Source organism: Ostrinia nubilalis, chromosome 27 (assembly GCF_963855985.1).
Source record: "Ostrinia nubilalis chromosome 27, ilOstNubi1.1, whole genome shotgun sequence".
Taxonomy (NCBI): domain Eukaryota; kingdom Metazoa; phylum Arthropoda; class Insecta; order Lepidoptera; family Crambidae; genus Ostrinia; species Ostrinia nubilalis.
The window spans coordinates 2,877,394-2,900,748 of NC_087114.1; the positions used below are offsets into that span (position 1 = coordinate 2,877,394).

The window sequence follows — 23,355 nt, forward strand, 5'->3', positions numbered from 1 at the left end:
TATCCTATAACCTGCCCAGGAGTATGAAGAATAATTGTACCAAGTTTCGTTAAAATCCGTCGAGTAGTTTTTGTTTCTATAAGGAACATACAGACAGACAGACAGACAGACAGACAGACAGACAGACAAAAATTTTACTGATTTCATTTTTGGCATCAGTATCGATCACTAATCACCCCCTGATAGTTATTTTGAAAATATATTTCATGTACAGAATTGACCTCTCTACAGATTTATTATAAGTATAGATAATAATATTTTGACGTTCATAAGTGCCACTTGTGGTCTAAACTGAATAAATACTTTTGATTTTGATTTTTGATTAATTATTTGTTACAATTAATTAGTAATAAAATAGCCGTATGATGATGGAAGAATAGGGAGTCGCTCTCCCAATGGATTTTGTAAGAGGCGTCTAAGCTTAGGCGCAGACCATCGATTTTTCGTCGGCCGATAGTTTAATCGGGCAGTTGATCGGTATGGGCAATGGGCATGTATGGAAGTGCACACATTACACCGATTCGATTTGGCCGATTCTTCATACAATTTGAAATCGGGCACAACTATCGGCCAACAAAAATCGGTGGTCTGCGCTTAGGCTAAGGGAAAAATATGCGCACATCATTCTTCCCCAACGCGTCTAGCCAGCTTGGGGAGTGTAGGACATTAGGGATGTTTCCTGGGTCAAAAAGCAAGAGTTTTAATTAGTCCGTCAGTTAACTTATCAAAAAATACTCTACACGTATTTTTCACTTTTTCAAACTAATGAAAATTTAAAGAGATAAAGCGCGCCAAAGTTCATAAGAAGAGGCCCGTGACGTCAATGCGTGCATAAAAGTGCCGCACGTTGTGACGTCGTGCGGAACTTCAACGCGCCATAACTATGTAATTATTTGTTAGATTGACAAATAAAAATATATGTGTCCAATATTTTTTGATATTAAACATGACGGACTAAAAAATTTTTTTTAGGAAACTAGCCTAATGATGATGATAAAAGATTTTTTTACATCACTAAGGTCATCAAGCCGCGAGTGAACAGGCATATTCTAGGTAAACTCGATCCATACATCGTATCTGTACTCACGATTGGGATTGTTATCAAGAGCAAGCCCACTAATAGCATTAGGATATAACCAAATCCTTCATTTGCCTCCGGTAAATTGGAAAGTCTCAGTGTAGCACTTGCCAAATTTTTGTCTCGAAGGCAAAAAAAAGACATGTAAATGCTTCGTAAAGCAAAAGACGATTTGCAAGTACTAATTTAATTCTAAACAAATAAAGACGTTTTTGATTTTTTGACCAGCCGGGCTAAGATGCACACATTGATAAAATCGTATCGATTATTTTAGACGACAAACGTATGGGCTTATCACGAAAAATCGATAAAATTTCTCGATAAAAGGTAATCATGGCCCACATCACGTCGTAGGCCTACAGTAGGCCTAAGATGCGCGTCGTGATAACTTTTATCGACGTCAAAATGTATGGGCAAAATCGATAAAATGGCGTGATAACCGCTTATCGCAGCGCGCATCTTAGGCCTACTGATGATAATAAAAACAGAATATTTCCAAAAGGTTTGATCCAATTTCGAGCGGTACCCCAAAACGGGAAGAATGCAGGAAGCGCGCGCTTTTTGACGCGCGATGGGTGCAAGCTGCGTATGTCTTGCGTCACACGTTTTTTTGAGTATATGCCTAGCCCGTGGCTTCGCTTGAGTTTCGTAGTTATTTGACTAAGTTTAAATCTATTTCGTCGTCTATCGACGTAGCTGTTGCGAAGTGAAGCTTTATACTTATTTCACTAAGTAATTAGTATCTTTTTCGTTGTCATCGACGGAGCTCTTGCGTCACACGGTTTTGAGTATATGCCTAACCTGTGGCTTTGCTTGGGAGAGGAGCTTTCAATATTGGTGTTAAAAATAATTATGTCAATAGTGTTTTTTTCGACGTCGATCCCATAAAGTATTGAAACTTAAAAAGTTAAGTATGGCGTGTATTTTAAATTGTTTATTTAATAAAGCTACGAGTAAATGAATAAAAAAAAAACAACTTAAAAATAAAGAAGTGGAAGATAACTAGATTTACTCGTTTTTTGGGATCGAAATTAGAAATTTTCAAATAATTAAAGTACCTACTTATTTATTGCTGATAAGTTTCATTTATCTAACATAATATTATAAACATTTTCTGCCAGACATGCAAAACAAAAAAAAAACCTACTTATCTAACAGATAAGTTCCTGTTAGGCTATCAGAGCAACTGGCAAGACTGGCCTTTGCATTACCATGCATAATGGAACTGAAATAAGTCGCAAACCAATTATGTGGGTATGCATATTGAAAACAGGTGGGATAATGGAAATAGTGCATCCATTTTTGTAGAGCTGTGGGCTGAATTATCATTTTATATTGTAACATTCAAGATATTCTGTAAAACATACAGCATCCATACTTCAATACCGATATATTTGTACGAAAGTAACTCTGTCTGTCTCTACCTTTTCACGCTTAAAGCACTTTATGCCAGTTTCCTATAATCAATCCTTGTCCAATCCAAATCCGTCTTTCGACTGTCAAGTTTTTTCAATCTGTTTTTGATCTAATATCCACAATTTTTGATACTATTACACTTTCTTATTGTATAAATAGTCCTAAAAACAATATAAAAATGTGAAAACAAACTAATAAATTTTTGACCAAAAACAAATAAAAATTTGACAGTTGACGGACGGATTTGGATTGAAATTGATTATAGAAAACCGACATAAATCTATTTAGATAAAATTTTGTGTAGAGATTGTTTTAGACCCAGGGAAGACCATAGAATAGTTTTTATCCCGGTTTTTGAAAGGGGGGACATTTGCGCGATAAAGTCTTTCTGCGAGAAACCAAAACTCACACAGGCGAAGCCGTGGGCAAAAGCTAGTAAAATAATATTTACTTTATAACAATTGGATATTCAATAAAACAGTAGTGCAGTATTTTTAAACTAGGTTATCATTTTATTACCTGGTCTTATTTAGAGCTCATAATATTTGCCTTAAATAAAAACAATAGTCATTTCAATGTCTTTATAAGATTTTATGTTGTATTGTTTACGAAAGTCTACTTTTTGCCTAAAAGCTGTTGAACTTTTTGTATTGGGGCAATGAACTTTATAATAATAGTGAGTTGAAAATCTGGAAGCCCTAGGCTTGATTTCTGTATATAGGATGACATACACAATCATCGTCATCAGGTCATTTAGTCTCCACTGCAGGAGCACAACCCTCTAATTGACCAGAGGCAAATGGAGGATTTGGCCTACACTCCCCACGCTGGCCAGACGGGTTGGGGAGGCCTGATGTTCGCATATTCGTCCCGTCGCCTCTTACGACGTCCATGGGAAGAATGGGGGTGGTCTTATTCTACTATGCTGGAATCACGCTGTTACAATTAGTGGTGGGAAGTCGAACCCAAACTTCGAACTTCTCCTATGTTCTGATTAATTTCGTTGCGGGTCCAATGACAGTTTAACTTTCCCTCGGGACAAACTTGACCTTCACTGGTTGGGTTGTTGGCGGTCAAGCTGTAGATCCTGGCTACACAGCAGTTGCAGCGGTGGGAACGAGAGGTGGGAATTGTCCCGTTTTCTTTGGTTACATAAATAATATAATTTTAATTCTATGTTAGTGCTGTGTGGAAGTAAGATAGCCAGTTCCTCTGTAGTTGAGCATTCCGGGTGAAGCTCGCTTCCACCTTCGGCCTGATCATCACTTACCATCTTGACTTACTTGACTTAAGGTCCTATGTCCCCTAGATGGGGCAGAGGGCGTCCACAACAGTCCTCCATCGCGTTCGGTCTTGAGCTTCGCGTTTGATCTCGCTCCAAGTCTTGCCGATTTTCTTCGCCTCGTCTGCCACAGTGCGCCGCCAATTTTGTTTGGAGCGACCACGTTTGCGTTTTCCTTGGGGGTTCCAATCTAGAGCCTGTTTTTAGATGTGATCGGGGTCCCTTCGGAGAGTGGCCGATCTTCTTCGCCTCGTCTGCCACAGTCGCCTCGTCACACACCATCAGGCCTAGAGTATTCCCTATGTGGTTTAAAAACAAAATATGTTTACAGACAAACAATTTCATCGATTCACTATACGTATAGGAGGGCGTATGTAAATTATATAGTACATAATGTATATAGCCCAAGTGTAGTACTCGTTTTGTAGATTTAAATGTCAACTGGTGGTTTTTTGCAATTGTTATAGTTTCTTAAGGGAAGTTGAAGTCATTAAGTAGAGATGTATGTGATTTTTTATGTGTTTTGTATGAAAAGAGCGAAGGTATTTTATTTCTTTTTAGTGTAGTAGGTAAATAGGATGTTGTAAAAGTTAATATATCGTCATAAAAAGGCAGAATGTATAAATGTGCCACTGAACGTTGATTATCTAGTAATAAATATCATAAACGCGTTTGTGGATGGATGTTTGTTACTGCTACAAAAACTAAAATTACTGGACGGATTTTGATGGAACTTCACATAAATAGGTTAAATACATAGAAAACATACAGAACAATATAAGTAAATAAACATTCGTGCTCTAAAATGCTTGTATTAAACGAGAATCGAACCCTTTTATTGAATCGTTTTATATTTACATTTCATAATACGAGCTTAACTAATAACCACTGTCAGTAATAATCAAAATAAAGATGTCAGATGTCCAAAATTTACATAACTACGAGTGAGATTATCAATCATCATTACACAATGTAGACGCGCCAATAGAGTACGGCAATTTTGTAAAATGAAATATGATTGATATGGAGAAGAGAGCGAAGTTTTTCACTGTTCTCAACATTATTTTAATAATTATAAAACATATATTTAATCAAAGGAAGTTATTTCATTATATTTTTTATGGTAAAAATTTTCCTCACTTTATTTGATCCTTTGTTTCGCTGTGTACTGGAGGGAAGTCGAACCTTAATTTCGAAATCATATGTTCTTCTGATTAATTTCGTTTCGGGTCCAATAACAGTTTAACTTTCCTCCGGGACAAGCTTGACCTTCACTGGTTGGGTTTTTATTGGCGGTCAAGCTGTAGATCCTGGCTACACAGGAGTTGCAGCGGTGGGAACGAGAAGTGGAAATAGTCCTGTGTATTTGATCAATAGCGTTCACAAAATATTATGTCAATATTATCCACTCGTGCAATAGAGACTTTTAAAGTCCGTCAATGTCAAGAAGTCACATTATTTGTTTGCAAAAAGTGCCTTACTCCATTGGCCATACGAATTTAAAGGTTGAATGATTCACCGGTCAGGTCAACGACCGGAAGATATAGAGATCTAATGATGTTACCGGTCTTTTGACAAGTTTTTTAAAGCTCTATTAGTCCAGGTGTTGGTACAGAAACGTTTATAGTAATAAGTGGCGATAGCAAGGCACTTACAGGGCAGATATGTACCATCCCAGACTGCATCCCACTAAACATCAGGTGCGATTGTGGTCAAATAACTGCCTTGTTATGCATAAAAAAGAGCTTTTTGTAGCCTTATTGAAAATAAGAGAAAATGATTTTTTATTTGTTTTATCCGTAACGAGGAAGCTCTTGGCTTGAAAAGTGATGATTAGCCCGCAGGTGCAAGCGAGCTTCACCCGGTATCCTCAACCACAGATGAACTGGCATTCTTACCTCTAACTGCCGGAACACAACTGGTATGGCGACAGACTTAGGTAAGATAATGGTACTCGTAGCTAGCCAGGCGGACTTAGAACTAACCCTACCACCAACCAAAGCGAATAGAAAAATCTGCCCCCACTGGGAATCGAACCCTAGACCTCTGGGTCTGTCTGAAGCAGGTGGTCTTACCACTAGACCAGTCATTAAAAATCGTAGATAATCCAGCCAAAGACTCAACACATTAAAGTAAAAAAATGCCACACAAAAAGAATGCAAAATGTAAAAGACATTAAAGGTCAACGCCTCTTAAATTACATCCTCCTTACTTGTCCTCTTTCGCACTAAAACTCCTTATAAGGAACCTGGCTTGAATGTGACGATTAAAATTTAATACGGTTTAAATCAAACCACTGGTTCTCAAAGTTTTTAGGCGACAGCCCCAATGGGCGTTAAGGAATTCTTATATAGTTGTCCAAACTGAACCGCCCCAGCTTTATAATCTTTACAGGAGGGCGCTGCTATCAATACTGGGTTATAGTTCCTATTTTTGCCACGTTGGACAACACGGAAGTGTTCCATATAATTATTGCATTTACAGGAGGGCGCTACTATTAATGTTTTTAGTACCGATTTTTTCCACTTAGCGTTTCAGAATTGTTTGACTGTATCTGTAATCCGTTGGGCAAATTGGCTCTTGTTCAAAGCACTGCTAATAAATGTTATTTAACAGTACAGGAAAAATACCAAATTACCAACAGCAATAAAAATACCTTACATAAAATAGGTTGATCATTTTTTGTAATTAGATAGCTACTGCGTACCCCGAAATCAATAATGCCTATTAGATTTGATAAAAAACTTGTTACAATGTCCATTAGAATTTTTCATATACACTTCCTTGTTTTGTATACGATACGACGTCTCAAAAACTATTTTTGATCAAGCCAAAAAATATATTTTGATGTTGTAAGCCACTTAATTCAATAAAAAAAACTGGCCTGACAATATTTTGTTTTAAAGAAAAAAATAAAAGTGGAAAAAAGACATTATTTTTTTCTTCCAACATTGACCCAGAATGTTGAGAACCGCCGCTGGGAAGTTAAACAAAGAACGCGAGAGTCGAACCAGTTAAATGTTACTTTCGTTTGAACTTGACCTCCGTGGATGCGCAAGCGCCGGTGCGTGAGGACTCAGTGTAAAAACGTTGCAGTAACTAAAATAACGAGATATTAAGTACACAGATTCTAGCTTTTTTAGATTTTGCATATTCTAGCTGCCAGTTGTGGTGTCCAGTCACACCGTACAATTTTGTTGAAGTTATTACAGGCACTCCAACTAGGTCTCTCTCTCTCTGTCAATTTTATCTCATTTATTTAAAAAAAATCGTATTGTGGCCTTCTTATATTTATTTTGGGGTGAAATAAGACGTTAGGCTGCTAGGCACACTTCTCAGGATGTCGTAAATGGCGTATAAATTAAATCCTCTATTATTAAAAAGGGTTGTGCTTCTGCAATAAGACTAAATACGCTTAATATGATAATGCAATATACTGTTCAAGACACATTACACTGTGGCTGCCCATCTTTTTTATTATTTGTTAGTTTTTAATGGCTCTCAGACCCGCCCAGCTGTCATGTCGCTGTCATTGAACGTAATACGGCATTGTTACAAATGACCAGTCGTTAGTTTCGTAAGGTTTGTGTACTTAACGTTGTTTGTTGTAATAGTAATTTTGTTGTGTGGCATTGTTAAGAATTTATGCTCAAATTTGACTTAATCAACTTTTTAAACTTCTTTTGATTTCACTTTAATTCATAAATCTTAAGTAGTTTGAAAGATAGTGCTGCTTGCCAAATCATCCATTTACCTTCCAATTATCCTTCTTTTTTGGATGTCGGAGAATAATAAATGAAGCATATCAGTTTTGGCATCTTAATTACTTGTAGGCAGAAGCGTATTCTGCCAAAAATATTTGAAGTGGTTAATTCAATAAAAATACGCAAAAAAGGTTCATGAAAATTAAATTATTAACCGCAACGTGTGACATTTTGAAATGCCTGTGAACTGATTGTACCCTCTGATGACTTCCTCAAAGCAACTAGTTGATGCTATTAAAAAAGGTTTTATCTTTTTGATAATTAACAGCTGTCAGTACTTACAAAAGTTACAAAGTTCATTATAGCCTTCAATGGGGTCAATGCGAAGAGGTTTTCGAAAGAAATGACGCATAGGTAAATGGGAATCCAGATCTGGACCTTTTTTTTTGGTTGGAGGTTGGAGATTAGACCACTGAAGATATTGTTGTGTGTTTATTCAGATGTCATTATCATCATCATTTCAGCCAATGGTGGTTCAATTCTTTATTAAAACGCTTAAAATTGTTAGAAATTAGAAGATCATGCTTTTTTTATTGAAGAGTACGTTCCCCAATTTTTTTTTCATCCAGCTATCTTCTTGGACTTGGATGTCCAATTATATGATTATTGTTTGCTGAGATGAAGTCTTAATTTGAGAATCCTTTTACCTACACTTATTTCTGAATTGTTTCTGCAACAGATTATGTATTTTTATTATGCAGTTATCATAGCTATTACTATTGTTTCTTCATCTTCTGTGTCTTTTCCCATTTCATTGGGGGTTGGCCCTCCTCGTTCTAAGGCGTCAAGACAATCAGCCTTGTTGTTGTTTGTCCTTAACTCTAATTAATCATACCGATTATTATTTACCACTAGAGAAACCTCGTGGCTTTGCATTGAACTAAGTTGCTCGCGCGCACTTACTTGCCCATTTACATTTATCATTAAGTTCTGTGTAAGTTATAAGTTGGTTTCGCGCTTTATCTGCAGATGGCGTGATTATCCTTTTTTAATTAATATTATTGGTAAAATTGTTATGGATTTTTCATGATTCATTTCACATAATAAGGACATACATGATCGCTCAAAAATCGTGTCATATTCTTCTAAAAATATTGCAAAATAAACTTCTTGACTATAAAATTCACACATTGTTTTGTAATGTGGACAATGTATCATCTTCTGAAGAACCAAAAGTTTTCCTGAACTTCCTAAATGGTCATCTAATTATTAAATAATAGAAAAAATAAATTAAATGGGATAGGATTCGTAAATGGACAAATATGCTCAACAGTAAATATAAATTCATCCTGGTACTTGAATTGGGGTCAAGAACAGCCATTCGATATACCTGGTTATTAGCTAGCTGGCTTACAAATTGTATACTTGGTAGATACTTGTTTTCCTTAGTCTGTAGTTAAAGTCTCAGATAGATTCGGGGTGAATTGTCCATCTGACTTACAACTTGATTCTTCGTCTTGATGCTGCAACGTTACTAAATCCAACTTCCATGTCCAATGCAACGTCCATGTTGTGACCTGTTTACGTGAGAGAGAGCACACGTCTGTGACATTGTATACATGTTTCGCAACATGTTGATACATTTGTCCCTTGATGAGTCCAAGGCTTAGTATTAAATATGTGTATGACGTAGATTTTCAATGATAGGATAGTACATAACTTCTTTAAAAAACATTCTAGCCTTTTAAATTTTCGTTATCCTTTAAACTTTCATCTTAATTCAACAAAATCATCACTTTCCATTAGGTGAGATGAAGCTTCCTCGTTGTGAAATGAAAAAAAAAACATTGACTTTTCTAGTGCCTGTAATTACTTATTGAAAACAAAAAAACCTGTAGTTTTGTTTTGGATATTTTCTTAATTCTACAAATCTCTATGTACTACGTATAATATTTTACATCTACTGCTTTAAATATAACTTAAAACGTACATGCAACCTCATTATATTCCTAATTGTTGAGAACAAAAGAAATAATACCGAATTCCTTTGTCTAAACACTCGGTAATCTAAATACGTAGTTATGTACATTAAAAGAGAAAGGCGTCCGTGCTAGTAACGTTTATATTTGCCCTAGCGTCAGACCTTTTAGAACTCGGTCATTGTTATTATTTAACATCGGTGATCGTTTTAGTAAATATCAGGATACTGCTCTAATAATTATTTAAGTAAACGTGAATGATATCTTAGTTTTCGAAGAAAATTCGAGTATGGGCTCAAAATTGGACCTTGCGGTACACCTATAAGAAATAGGTCCCAAAATCGATCCCTGATCAACTCCACTCGTAAACACATTAATATTTGTAAAATATTACCCATTATTGCGCCAAAAGCTAGTCATATTTCGTCGCTATATTCTCAAGGATATTTCTATCATGAAGTCGTAGTCCATTTAAAGTAATTTATGTTTCAAAATGTTCACCACTTGATTATTAAATTGTTTTTGTGGTACCCATATAGTACGTCTAGTGTGACCACTCAAAGATTAATCGAAAACTAGTTTTGAACATGAATAAGCAGGATGTAATTATTTATGCGTATGATATTTATTAGTCATTATAAATCTACTCCTTTGTGTTTCAAAAACAAAATATGCAATGCCCGAGTTACTTCCGTACAGACATTGCTTATTTTTATTTTTAATACACATGAAGGTTTTATACCTCTCTAATTCCTCGGTCCATTTTTTCTGATTGCCGGTCAAACTGAGGAATTCACGATCAAGGTTGTGAACGATATTAAACTTCCGCTTTTTGAAGCGTGTCAAATCGAAAATTGACATTGACTCTACATTGAATTAACTAGACCTAATTTTAGTTGAGTATGGTTCATTTTCGAATATACATTAGATCAAGCAATCTAATTTTGGTCAGTGACATTTCAAAACAAAAAACTGGTCGTGACTATCAATTAGTGTCAAATGCATCAGGGTGTTCAGGAAATTAAAATAATCAATTAAATTACTATTTCATTTATTCACACATCCTCGCGTCTATTGCATATCTGTTTTTTTAATTAATTTATGTACAATCCAAAATGAGTATTATTTTTGGTATCTAAATTGCTATCACAGTTTACCATCCGTGGGAGTATCCGTGGGCAAGGCCATGAACGCCGTGGGCGTACGCTACGGGAGCGTGGGCCACGAGGGGAGCGTGGACGACGGGGGCGGGGTGGGACTGGGACAGGGATTGGGACACGACGGTCTTGCTGGCGCCGTAAGCTACAGCGGGCGCGGCGTAGCCGTGCGCGACCACGGGCGCGGCGTGGGCGGCGTAGCCGTGAGCGACCACAGGAGCGGCGTGGGCGGCGTAGCCGTGAGCGACCACGGGAGCAGCATGAGCGAGGACGGGCGCGGCGTAGGCGGCGTGTCCAGCGATCTGCTTAGCCAAGATGGGGGCGGCTCCGGCGGCGGCGCCGTCGAGCTGGGCCTCCTGGGTCTTGACAGCGTCGAGCGCCTGCCACGAGTGGTCTTCGGCGGCGTTGACGGCCTGGCCGTGGAGCTCGGCGTGCTGGTCGTGGGCTTCGCGGGCGGCGTCGACGGCGGCGCGGGCGTGGTCCGAGGCGTCAACGTGGGCATCGATGGCGGCAGCGTGGATGTCTCCGGGAGAGATGGTGGGCAGGGCGGGGGCAGCGTGGGCCACGGCTACTGGAGCGTGCGCCAGAGCCAAGGGGGCGGCGTGGGCCAGGGCCAGGGGGGCGGCGTGGCCCACTGCCAGGGGGGCGGCGTAGCCATGGGCGTAGGGCCCGGCCAGCAGGGCGCCGGAGGGCGCGGCTGCGGCGCAGGCGAGGACGGCGGCGGCGACAATCTGAAATCAAAGTCCCAAATCACTAACACGTCACCGGCACAACAGTTTGAGAAACTGTGGAAATCTAATCCTTGCGTCACAAAATATTTTTAAATTTTTTAAATCCTGGCACAACACTAAATTCACAAATCACATATTTTTAAATGATCGCGTTCTGTACTCGCAACTGACCAGAAATCTCATCGTGCACTTCTGTGGTAGACTGCTCGAAGGCTACTGATTGCTCTCATTTCGTCGTCGACGGTATTTATACTAGCCGCGTGTGGTGCGAAACGGAACACACTAAAAAAAGTAAGTGGTCTCTCTCAAGGGCAGGAAGGGTGCAGGAAGCCCGCCAATTTTTGACAGATAGCACGCACGCGTTCGAATTTCGAATTTGACAGGGCGGCCATGATTGGTTTATTATTTTTAAATCAATGTAGTGGTGACAAACTTTTTGGTTGTTGATTTTTTAATTGAATAATACTGGTAACTGAAACGTAACCTACTGTTGTATGTTTAAAAATTACGTACGATTACTTTGATTTGGGTATTGTGTAGTTTTAGAAGTAGTTGTGTAAATTAATATATTTTATAATGTTGGCATGCAGTTTTACGTTTAACTTTCAAATTCATTTTTTTTTCTAACTTATGCTTTTACGTAAGTGTTTGAAGCTTGCTATTAATGGATTAATTAATCTACGTTGTTGCGTTATTTATCGTAGAAATTAACTACATTATAAAAGAAATACAAATATTTTAGGTAATTGCAATAAAACTGACAAACCTATTAAAGACAACGTATTTTTTAAGATCTGCCATTTCTATTTGATTACAATTTATTTATTTTCTCATGTGTCGTCCCGCAAACCTGGACTGTCATGTGAACACACATTGTGTGTGTTTAAATTCGAACGGATCAGTATTTTGCGGGACACTGTAAACGGGATACCTGCCGTTTTATGCATTAAAAACATGTTCGTGTGAACGCTAATATTAAAACACGTGTACTACTAAATGGGTTCCTGCAAAAAACGGGACTTCTCCGTGGTAACAAGTCCCTGATGTCTTTTCGTGTCAAAATAAGCATGATTTTTTTTTTCCTTAACTGTCTTTGTCTAAAAATAGGCAATGGCGTACCAAAAAAAGTTTTTCTTTTATTATCATTAAATGAGACAAATTACCATAATGAAATACGACACTACTAATTGATTACACCATCGCACGCTATGCTCTTTGTTCGTGTGGGAAAAGCAGCTTGCGTAATGACGGAAAAATGATGGGTGGCCGAACCTTTGACACGGATTGACAGCGGGATTTGGATATTTTTTGCAAATTATGACGTTACCAGCTTTTGCCCGCGGCTTCACCCGCGTGAAATTTCGTTTTTCACAGATCGTCATAAATTATAGCCTATAATAATATGATATTCTGGGTTATAAACAATAATACTGTAAAGTTTCATCAAAATCCGTTCAGTAGTTTTTTGCGTGAAAGAGTAACAAACATCCAGACATCCAAACTTTCGCATTTATAATATTAGTAGGATGTTTCTTCGATGAACACCTTAAAAATAAACAAAATATTAGTTTAAAAGTCTAAAATAATTTATTGTTTGTTTTAATCAAGAATGCCCACAATGCCCACAATCCAAAGCAACAAATCTAGATCATAGACGAATACTCTGCATCCGCTGGGGTATGACGCATGCGCCGCTCGCCTTGTGGTACAGTCGACTAAGTAAATGACGCGTCAAAGGCAAAGTATGCATTTTCTTCATTATAATAGTATAGATCATTGGTTCCCAAAGTGGGGGGCGTGGGTCATCTGTAAGAAACCTGCGACCGCTGAGAGAATGCATTCCAGACTGCTCGATACGACCAATAAATAATCTTGACTGGAGGAGGGGGGGCGCGGAATTTTTTGTATGGTCGACAGGGGGCGCGTGTCAAATAAGTTTGGGAACCAATGGTATAGATAGACTAAAAATTAAATACTACTTAAAAATAGTCAAAAAAGAAAAAAAGAGGGAAATGAAAGACTTATAAAAATCATACCGTTTTGCTCTAAAGACGTCTCATATTTATTTGCTCTACCAGCGCTTTGAAACCAATATCTGGCAAATGCTGTAAAGAAGCGTCGCAACAATCTCAGTTACCATCGTATGGCTGATTCATCATCATCATCGGGACATTTAGTCTTCACTGCAGAAACACGACCCCCTCTAATTTACCAGCAAATGGAATAATCGGTCTGCACTTCCCGCCATCGTCAGACGGGATCAAGTCGGCTAAATCGTTGATTCTTATCATCATCATTGAGTCACTTATTCTCTACTGCAAGAGCACGACCCTCTCCAATCCAGTGGTAAATGGGTGATTTGGCTTACAATCCCACGCTCGCCGATTTGGGGAGACTGATCATCGCATGTCCCTTAGTCCTTACCTTTAACGAACGGGAAGGTGTACCTACTCATAAAATTTAGGGAAAATATTCAACGTAGGTAGGTACATAACACGTAGTCATGTGTACATTATTCATAAATTCATTAAATATACAGACGTTTCTTCAAAATTAATTCCAAAGCTCAATGTGTCGTGTGTTACAATTCATGCTATATAAAATCGTGGTACTTTTCTGACGGACTAAAGTATCGATCGAATTAATCATTTAATTTTTATCTTTAATCTAATCGATTAATACATGACTGATTGTCTTCCAAAAGTAACATTATCTTGTGTCCAAGTGTACACACAGTCTATATACAGTTGCACAATATCCTTGTATTTGTTTGCATGCCTAGACACAGGCCTTTCTCGGCAGGACTTGCGTTTGGTTGACCATAAGAATTCGTGAAACCATACACTTCTTCTTCTTGTCGTGTCGACAACAAACCTATACAGTGTCAGCCCATAACTCCGCTACAAGAGTGGCGTTGTCAGTGGCATTCATTAAATCTTCCTGCATGCAGTTGTTTGGGCATACATTTGAAACCATATTACTTTACTAAACTGATCGTCCTTCTGCGTAAATAAGAGAGAATATGGGGTGATGGGAATATGAAAATAATGAATAATTTAACTCTTTCATTTATTTACACGTCCTCTTGTCTATTGTTGTTTTTTTTTTTCATATTATTTACAGTCCAAACATAGTATTTTTTGCTATCTAAATTGCTAACAACGTTTACCAAGCATGGGAGTATCCGTGGGCGAGTCCATGGACGCCGTGCGCGTACGCCACGGGAGCGTGGACGATGGGGGCGGGGTGGGACTGGGACAGAGACTGGGACACGACGGAATGGCTGGCGCCGTAGGCTACAGCGGGCGCGTGGGCGAGCACGGGCGCGGCGTGGGCGGCGTAGCCGTGAGCGACCACGGGAGCGGCGTGGGCGACCACGGGCGCGGCGTAGGCGGCGTGTCCGGCGATCTGCTTGGCCAGGATGGGGGACACGCCGGCGGCGGCGCCGTCGAGCGCGGCCTGCTGGGTCTTGACGGCGTCGAGCGCCTGCCACGAGTGGTCTTCGGCGGCGTTGATGGCCTGGCCTTGGATCTCGCGGGCGGCGTCGACGGCGGCGCGGGCGTGGTCCGAGGCGTCAACGTGGGCATCGATGGCGGCAGCGTGGATGTCTCCGGGAGAGATGGTGGGCAGGGCGGGGGCAGCGTGGGCTACGGCTACCGGCGCGTGCGCCAGAGCCAAGGGGGCGGCGTGAGCCACTGCCAGGGGGGCGGCGTAGCCATGGGCGTAGGGCCCGGCCAGCAGGGCGCCGGAGGGCGCGGCTGCGGCGCAGGCGAGGACGGCGGCGGCGACAATCTGAAATCAAAGCCCCAAATCACTAACACGTCACCGGCACAACAGTTTGGGAAACTGTGGAAATCTGATCCTTGCGTCACAAAATATTTTTTTATTTTTTTAATCCTGGCACAACACTAAATTTACAAATCACATATTTTTGAAATGACCGCGTTCTGTACTCGCAACTGACCAGGAATCTCATCGTGCACTTCTGTGGTAGACTGCTCGAAAGCTACTGATTGCTCTCGTTTCGTCGTCGACGGTATTTATACGCGGGCGGAACGGAACACGTGAAAAAAAGAAAGTCGTGTCTGTCAAGGGCGGGAAGGGTGCAGGAAGTTCGCTAATTTAATACCACCTCTCTTATCCCTTGATTAATAGGATTTGTGTTCCTTCTACATTAAAATTTGGGACGTAAGGACTTTTTGGGCGTTACGTCGTGTGAAAATACGTCGTGGCTGCTACGTTGCGGTCTGTGGAAAACTGGTCGTAGTTCATCCGGAAATTGTACGTGACGTCGTTGTAGGTACATGACTCGTCCCATCCATCTTTCTCGGATAGTTGCGTTGTGACCAGGGGGATAGCAGTTCCTGTAATACGGTTGTTCGTAGCTATGTTAGGTTTTGAACTTCATTTGAGTCAGTGAAGAAGTACAAATCAATATGTTTCGTTCGTTTTATTTTTAGTACATATTTTTATCTTCGTGTTGTATTAGTTTTTTAATTAGTTCGGAGCACGAAATTACTGTATTTAATAAATCACGCAACCTTGTGGATCTTAAGATTACTTTCGTAAATTCTTTCTATACTTACCATTTATCGTGGTGCTATGTTTTGGTGCATATAATTAGTTTGATAACTTTTTTTAGTTATAATATTCATTGCCTTGTATAAGTTTTTGTCTTATAGGTGTCCTAATAAATAACGAAATATCAAGGTTGTTTCGGCAAGTTGTTTCATATAGGTAAGATTTTAGAGTACTTCTTGGTATTCAAATACATTAAATGTCTGTCAAGTACTTCCGGGTATTTTAGAACATGTTATAAGACATGATGTTTATCTCTGTCTCTACAATTATAGGGCTAATGTTGTGACATGGCGTAAATATAACCTTAAAATTTTGACCGGAAGTGAAGCATTGTCTCAAACTTCCGACCAATATTATGTGCGATATCCTTCCGATCCACGCCAGCACAAGTTTTCCAAACTGGTGCCTGAGGAACGCCATAATGACGTATACAATTTTGGAACGGGTTTACTGAGTGTGAAGGAATATACTTAATCCTTAGATAGAGCTTCTTTTTTGCGTTTTAGGCATCAAATGTAAGAAGTAAAATGTGATTTTATTTTTTATTATACACGAAAATATTACTTTAATACGGGACTATTTCCACCTCTCGTTCCCACCGCTGTGCAACTTCTGTGTAGCCAGGATCTACAGCTTGACCGCCAATAAAAACCCAGCCAGTAAAGTTCAGTTTTTCCCGGGGGAAACCCTTGATCCAAATCTCTATAAATCTTACCCTGAAGACTATCGTGATATATTTTTTGTTATTTACAGGAAAACTATTTAATTTTTCAGTGCTCGATGTGAACTGAACTCTATTTAATAGAAACAGTGGATTTTATTTAGGCTCTATCACCAAGGATATATTATTTAACAATACTAACGACTTAAATCTAAATATCAATTAATGGGTTGTGCTTAATATGCGAGCACAACTTGCAGTTTATTTACTTACATTAAACGGCAGGCAGTGGTGATTTATTTCCGGTTCTTCTCGATACTTGCCATAATAGTCCAGAAATGCTGGCGAGGTGAAAAATGTGTGATCTTGTAAAATACCTTGACAGTTAGTTAACATTTTGATAATTTGTGATTCTAGAGCAGTCTTTCCCAAAGTGGGCGATAACGCCCCCTTGTGGGCGCTGCAGGATTAAAGAGGGGCGGTAAGAGACCCAGAAAAAAAATCGGGACGTTATGTAGAGGCTTGGGAGGCGTCATTTACTTGGAGGACTCTTAGACACCGACTGAGCATTCGACACTCGATTACAAATGGGGGCGCTAAAAAGAATTTATTCTCAAAGTGGGCAGTAGACAAAATAAGTTTGGGAATCGCTGTTCTAGAGTACGAGAATTTAAACCTATTATAGCATCCCCGAACTTAGGTAGTGGACACGCCGTGGTGTCGTAGGTTTAACCACTGTACGACGTCATTTCTGATGTCGTCATCAGGTGTCATCACGACATGACGATAAACATAACAGTACTACAACCCTACAATAATATTATTGTCAGTCCAAGTAGAGTAGTCCAGAGCATCACCCAGAAGTTCTCAAACTTTTTGTTAAGTAGCCCATTTATAAAAATTCAAATAATTTAGAATCCCATAGTAGACAAAATTAAACAGCTTCATGTGTAATTCATAGGTAATAATTACGAGTACGCGATAAGACTTGTCGTAATGGTTCGCAATACAGTTGTTTGGATGTATCTATGAGTCGAGCTTAATATCACATAACGGCATTCTAAATATACTCGTAATTTTGTTAGTATTTCTGACCTTACAAGACCAATATTAAATATACGAACTAATGATGTTAAAACTAATTGACAATAATAGGTATAGTATAGATTCTTATTCATCATGGAACCTAAGGCTAGTAACCAGTCTGGAATGGGGAAATTTCATATTTTTGTTTCAATGAGTATCAATTCAGGAAATGAAAACATTCAGTAAAATTTATATTTCATTTATTCGCACATCCTCGTCTATGGCGTCTGTTTTTTTAATTTATTTATGTACAACCGAAAATTGACTATTATTTTTGGTACCTAAATGACTATCACAGTTGTCGAAATTACCAAGCATGGGAGTATCCGTGGGCGAGTCCATGGACGCCGTGCGCGTACGCCACGGGAGCGTGGACGATGGGGGCGGGGTGGGACTGGGACAGAGACTGGGACACGACGGAATGGCTGGCGCCGTAGGCTACAGCGGGCGCGTGGGCGAGCACGGGCGCGGCGTGGGCGGCGTAGCCGTGAGCGACCACGGGAGCGGCGTGGGCGGCGTAGCCGTGAGCGACCACGGGAGCGGCGTGGGCGGCGTAGCTGTGAGCGACCACGGGAGCGGCGTGGGCGACCACGGGCGCGGCGTAGGCGGCGTGTCCGGCGATCTGCTTGGCCAGGATGGGGGACACGCCGGCGGCGGCGCCGTCGAGCGCGGCCTGCTGGGTCTTGACGGCGTCGAGCGCCTGCCACGAGTGGTCTTCGGCGGCGTTGATGGCCTGGCCTTGGATCTCGCGGGCGGCGTCGACGGCGGCGCGGGCGTGGTCCGAGGCGTCGACGTGAGCGTCGATGGCGGCGGCGTGGATGTCTCCGGGGGAGATGGTGGGCAGGGCGGGGGCAGCGTGGGCTACGGCTACTGGAGCGTGCGCCAGAGCCAAGGGGGCGGCGTGAGCCACTGCCAGGGGGGCGGCGTAGCCATGGGCGTAGGGCCCGGCCAGCAGGGCGCCGGAGGGCGCGGCGCAGGCGCAGGCGAGGACGGCGGCGGCGACAATCTGAAACCAAAGGCCCAAATCACTGACACGTCACCGGCACAACAGTTTGGGAAACTGTGGAAATTTGATCCTTGCGTCACAAAATATTTTTTATTTTTTAAATCCTGGCACAGCACTAAATTCACAAATCACATGTTTTTCAAATGATCGCGTTATGTACTCGCAACTGACCAGGAATCTCATCGTGCACTTCTGTGGTAGACTGCTCGAAAGCTACTGATTGCTCTCGTTTCGTCGTCGACGGTATTTATACGCGGGCGGAACGGAACACGTGAAAAAAAGAAAGTCGTGTCAGTCAAGGGCGGAAAGGGTGCAGGAAGTTCGCTAATTTAATACCACTTCTCTTACCTCTTGATTTAACGGAGTTTTGTTCCTTCTAACTTAAAATTTGGGACGTAAATAGTTATTGGTCATGACGTCGTGTGAAAATACGTCGTGGCTTCTACGCTGCGGTCTGTGGAAAACTCGTAGTTCATCCGGAAATTGAATGTGACGTAGTCGTGCGAGACTCATCCCGTCATTCTGGGATAGTTGCGTTGTGACAAGGCGGATAGCATTCCTTGTGATACGATTGCTTTAAGTTATTAAATTTCAGACCTCATTCGAGTCTGTTAGTAGGCAGGAATTGTTTAATATTATTTTTGAAGTAGAACAATTTAGGTATAGAACTGCAATCACACCTGTTATTCAGTGAGATGAAATCTAGAATGCCACATACCTTTCCTGTAAGTGCCTTTTCAATCTCGCTTTGAAGAGACCCGGGTTATAGTGATAGGGATCAATATAATTTAATTAATAAAATATGTTAATTTTATTTATTTACTACATTTTGTTATCTTCGTTTCTTATTAGTTTTTTAATTAGTCTGGATAACTAAATCACGTAACCTTGTGGATCTTAGGGATACTTTCGTACATTCTTTCTATACTTACTATTTATCGTGGTGCTATGATTTGGTTCATATTATATTACTTTGATAACTTTTTTAGTTATAATTAATTCATTGCCTTGTATGGGTGTTTGTCTTGTTAGGTGTCCTAATAAATAACAAAATATCAAGGTTGTTTCGGCAAGTTGTTTCATATAGGTATTGTAGGCGATGTAGGTCGATGGGTGAACGATGATGATAGGTGAAATGAAAGTCCAGGTATGATTTTAGAGTACTTGGTATTCAAATACATAAAATGTCTGTCAAGTACTTCCGGGCATTTTAGAACTATGCAATAAGACTTGTTGTGTATTCTCTGTCTCTACAATTATAGGGCTAAGGCTAATATTGTGACATGGCGTAAATATAACCTTAAGCAGTTAGAGATAAGATGCCAGTTCCTCCGTGGTTGAGGATTCCGAGTGAAGCTCGCTTCCACCTTCGGCCTGATCGTCACTTACCATCAGGTGAGATACAGGCTAAGAGCTTCCCCGTTGTGGATAAAAAAATTACCGGAAGTGAAGGATTGTCTCAAACTTCCTACCAATATTATATGCGACATTCTTCCGATCCACGCCAGCACAAGTTTTCCAAAAGTTTGCCTGATGTCATAATGACTTGGGAACGGGTTCGCTGAGTATTCATACATTCCTTCAGAAATATACTAAATCCTTAGATAGATCTTCTTTATTGCGTTTTAGGCATCAAATTTAAAAAGGTGATTTTATTTTCACGAAAACCCTTTATTTATATACGGGACTATTCCCACCTCTCGTTCCCATCGCTGCAACTCCTGTGTAGCCCGGATCTACAGCTTAACCGCCGATAAAAATCCAACCAGTGAAGGTCAAGTTTGTCCCGGGGCAAACCGTTTATCCATAATCTCTATATCTTGGTAAAAAATAACCAAACATCCCATAATAAAAGTTGTTGGATTATTGTATATCTATAAAATCTGTATTACCTATTTTAATCATGTGCCAAGTTTCATAGGCAGAGGAATTATTCGGGTTACAAAAGTTTCGTTGATCGGACTAACAGTGCGGTGATTTAATTTCTTTTCGGTTGCTTTCGGTACTTGCCAAAATAGTCCTGGAATGCTGGTGAAATATCTGTGATTTTGTAAATATCCTGGCGGCTGTTAACATTTGTCATTTTGACAATTTGTAAAATATAAGTTTAGTTCTGCTATAAATAATTAAATTATTTTTTTTAATCTATAAGTGGGAGAATTTTAAGCATGTAGTAGGCACATAAGTGATACACAGTACAACCTCATTATTTGTGTCGTCATCGCGACATGACGATAAACATCATCTTGCTACAGCCCTACAATAATTCATTATTATTATTATTGTCAGTTCAAATTTATAGAGCACCTGCCAGCAGTTCTCAAACTTTCTGCAAAGTAGCCCATTTGTAAAGTTTCCAATAATTTGGAACCCCAAAAATGACGCAAATCTAAGTTTCATGTCATATAATTTTTAACTAATGCTTATGTGACAACATTTGTCATACTTGTTCGCAATACTGATTTTTGGATGGGTCGAGTTATGTCACATAATTGCGTTTTAAATATGTACTCGCAATTTTGTGTATATTTCTGTCCTTCTCTTTACGCTTATCTTTGTGTGAATAGGATAGTATTCATGTTCGTCATGGAAATTAAGGCCAGTGACCAGTCTGGAATGGAGAAAACTTCATATTTTTGTGTATCAATGAGTGTCAGTTCAGGAAATGAAAACATTCAGTAAAATTACTAGGTATTTCATTTATTCGCACATCCTCGTCTATGGCGTCTGTTTTTTTAATTTATTTATGTACAACCGAAAATTTACTATTATTTTTGGTACCTAAATGACTATCACAGTTGTCGAAATTACCAAGCATGGGAGTATCCGTGGGCGAGTCCATGGACGCCGTGCGCGTACGCCACGGGAGCGTGGACGATGGGGGCGGGGTGGGACTGGGACAGAGACTGGGACACGACGGAATGGCTGGCGCCGTAGGCTACAGCGGGCGCGGCGTAGCCGTGGGCGACCACGGGCGCAGCGTGGGCGGCGTAGCCGTGAGCGACCACGGGAGCGGCATGAGCGAGGACGGGCGCGGCGTAGGCGGCGTGTCCAGCGATCTGCTTAGCCAAGATGGGGGCGGCTCCGGCGGCGGCGCCGTCGAGCTGAGCCTCCTGGGTCTTGACAGCGTCGAGCGCCTGCCACGAGTGGTCTTCAGCGGCGTTGATGGCCTGGCCTTGGATCTCGCGGGCGGCGTCGACGGCGGCGCGGGCGTGGTCTGAGGCGTCAACGTGGGCATCGATGGCGGCAGCGTGGATGTCTCCGGGAGAGATGGTGGGCAAGGCGGGGGCAGCGTGGGCTACGGCTACCGGCGCGTGCGCCAGGGCCAGGGGGGCGGCGTGGGCCACTGCCAGGGGGGCGGCGTAGCCATGGGCGTAGGGCCCGGCCAGCAGGGCGCCGGAGGGCGCGGCTGCGGCGCAGGCGAGGACGGCGGCGGCGACAATCTGAAACCAAAGGCCCAAATCACTGACACGTCACCGGCACAACAGTTTGAGAAACTGTGGAAATCTAATCCTTGCGTCACAAAATATTTTTTAATTTTTTAAATCCTGGCACAACACTAAATTCACAAATCACATGTTTTTCAAATGACCGCGTTCTGTACTCGCAACTGACCAGGAATCTCATCGTGCACTTCTGTGGTAGACTGCTCGAAAGCTACTGATTGCTCTCGTTTCGTCGTCGACGGTATTTATACGCGGGCGGAACGGAACACGCGAAAAAAAGAAAGTCGTCTCTATCAAGGGCGGGAAGGGTGCAGGAAGCTCGCTAATTTAATACCACCTCTCTTACCCCTTGATTAAAAGGATTTGTGTTCCTTCTAACTTAAAATTTGGGACAAAAGGAGTTTTTGGGCGTGACTTCGTGTGAAAATACGTCGTGGCTATTACATTGCGGTCTGTGGAAAACTGGTCGTAGTTCATCCGGAAATTGAACGTGACGTAGTCGTGCGAGACTCGTCCCATCCATCTTTCTCGGATAGTTGCGTTGTGACAAGGGGGATAGCATTTCCTGTAATACGGTTGTTTGTAGCTATGTTAGGTTTTGAACTTCATTTGAGTCACTGAATAAGTATGAATTAATATGTTCCGTTCATTTTATTTTAGTACATATTTTTATATTCGTCTTGTATTAGTTTTTTAATTAGTCTAGAGCACGAAATTACTGTGTTAAATAAATCACGCAACCTTGTGGATCTTAAGGTTACTTTCGTACATTCTTTCTACAGGGTGGAAACGTTAAGTGATCTCACTCGATTATTTCTAAACTATACAAGATATTGAAAAACTGATTACTGATTCTGAAAGTGCTTCACAAGCTCTTTCAAACGATACCAATAATAGGATCCAGAATAAACTGGATCTATCCGAAAATTCAATGTTTCCAGCTTCCATACTTTTAGTAAAACCACATAATATTAAAAACTAAACAAGATATTCAAAAACTGGTTACTGATCCTGAAAGTGCTTCACGAGCTCTATCCAACGATACCAATAATAGGTTACAAAATAAACTAGATCCATCCGAAAATGCAAACCTTTTTATAAAAAAGTCTGATATTTGTAATCGTGGTGGTACGAGAAGATACCCTTGGAAGCTATCAGTACCCCCAGCAGCCACAACTTGCTTTACTAAAAATTGTTATAGTATGTGTATACGATTGTTTAATTTACT

The 23,355-nt window shown here is 40.7% G+C and overlaps 5 protein-coding genes across 5 annotated transcripts in view; 1 reads left to right on the forward strand and 4 right to left on the reverse strand.

Moving 5' to 3' along the window:
* The window catches only part of LOC135084788 (WD repeat-containing protein 7-like), a 149,378-nt gene that overhangs the window by 70,948 nt on the left and 55,075 nt on the right, over positions 1–23,355 (forward strand). The gene's annotated exons all lie outside the window — the stretch shown is intronic.
* On the reverse strand, positions 10,494–11,570 carry LOC135084834 (larval/pupal cuticle protein H1C-like). The gene is made up of 2 exons (XM_063979574.1): positions 11,519–11,570; positions 10,494–11,347 (listed from the first exon to the last, which is right to left on the reverse strand). Exons 1-2 carry the CDS (start codon positions 11,528–11,530, stop codon positions 10,613–10,615), a joined length of 747 nt encoding a protein of 248 aa, XP_063835644.1. The 5' UTR covers positions 11,531–11,570; the 3' UTR covers positions 10,494–10,612.
* Positions 14,400–15,390, reverse strand: LOC135084881 (larval/pupal cuticle protein H1C-like). The gene is made up of 2 exons (XM_063979616.1): positions 15,312–15,390; positions 14,400–15,139 (listed from the first exon to the last, which is right to left on the reverse strand). Exons 1-2 carry the CDS (start codon positions 15,321–15,323, stop codon positions 14,513–14,515), a joined length of 639 nt encoding a protein of 212 aa, XP_063835686.1. The 5' UTR covers positions 15,324–15,390; the 3' UTR covers positions 14,400–14,512.
* LOC135084871 (larval/pupal cuticle protein H1C-like) lies at positions 17,859–18,931 on the reverse strand. Its single transcript, XM_063979608.1, has 2 exons — positions 18,853–18,931; positions 17,859–18,681 (listed from the first exon to the last, which is right to left on the reverse strand). The coding sequence occupies exons 1-2, from the start codon at positions 18,862–18,864 to the stop codon at positions 17,983–17,985; spliced, it is 711 nt and encodes a 236-aa protein (XP_063835678.1). The 5' UTR covers positions 18,865–18,931; the 3' UTR covers positions 17,859–17,982.
* On the reverse strand, positions 21,386–22,375 carry LOC135084886 (larval/pupal cuticle protein H1C-like). The gene is made up of 2 exons (XM_063979617.1): positions 22,297–22,375; positions 21,386–22,124 (listed from the first exon to the last, which is right to left on the reverse strand). Exons 1-2 carry the CDS (start codon positions 22,306–22,308, stop codon positions 21,489–21,491), a joined length of 648 nt encoding a protein of 215 aa, XP_063835687.1. The 5' UTR covers positions 22,309–22,375; the 3' UTR covers positions 21,386–21,488.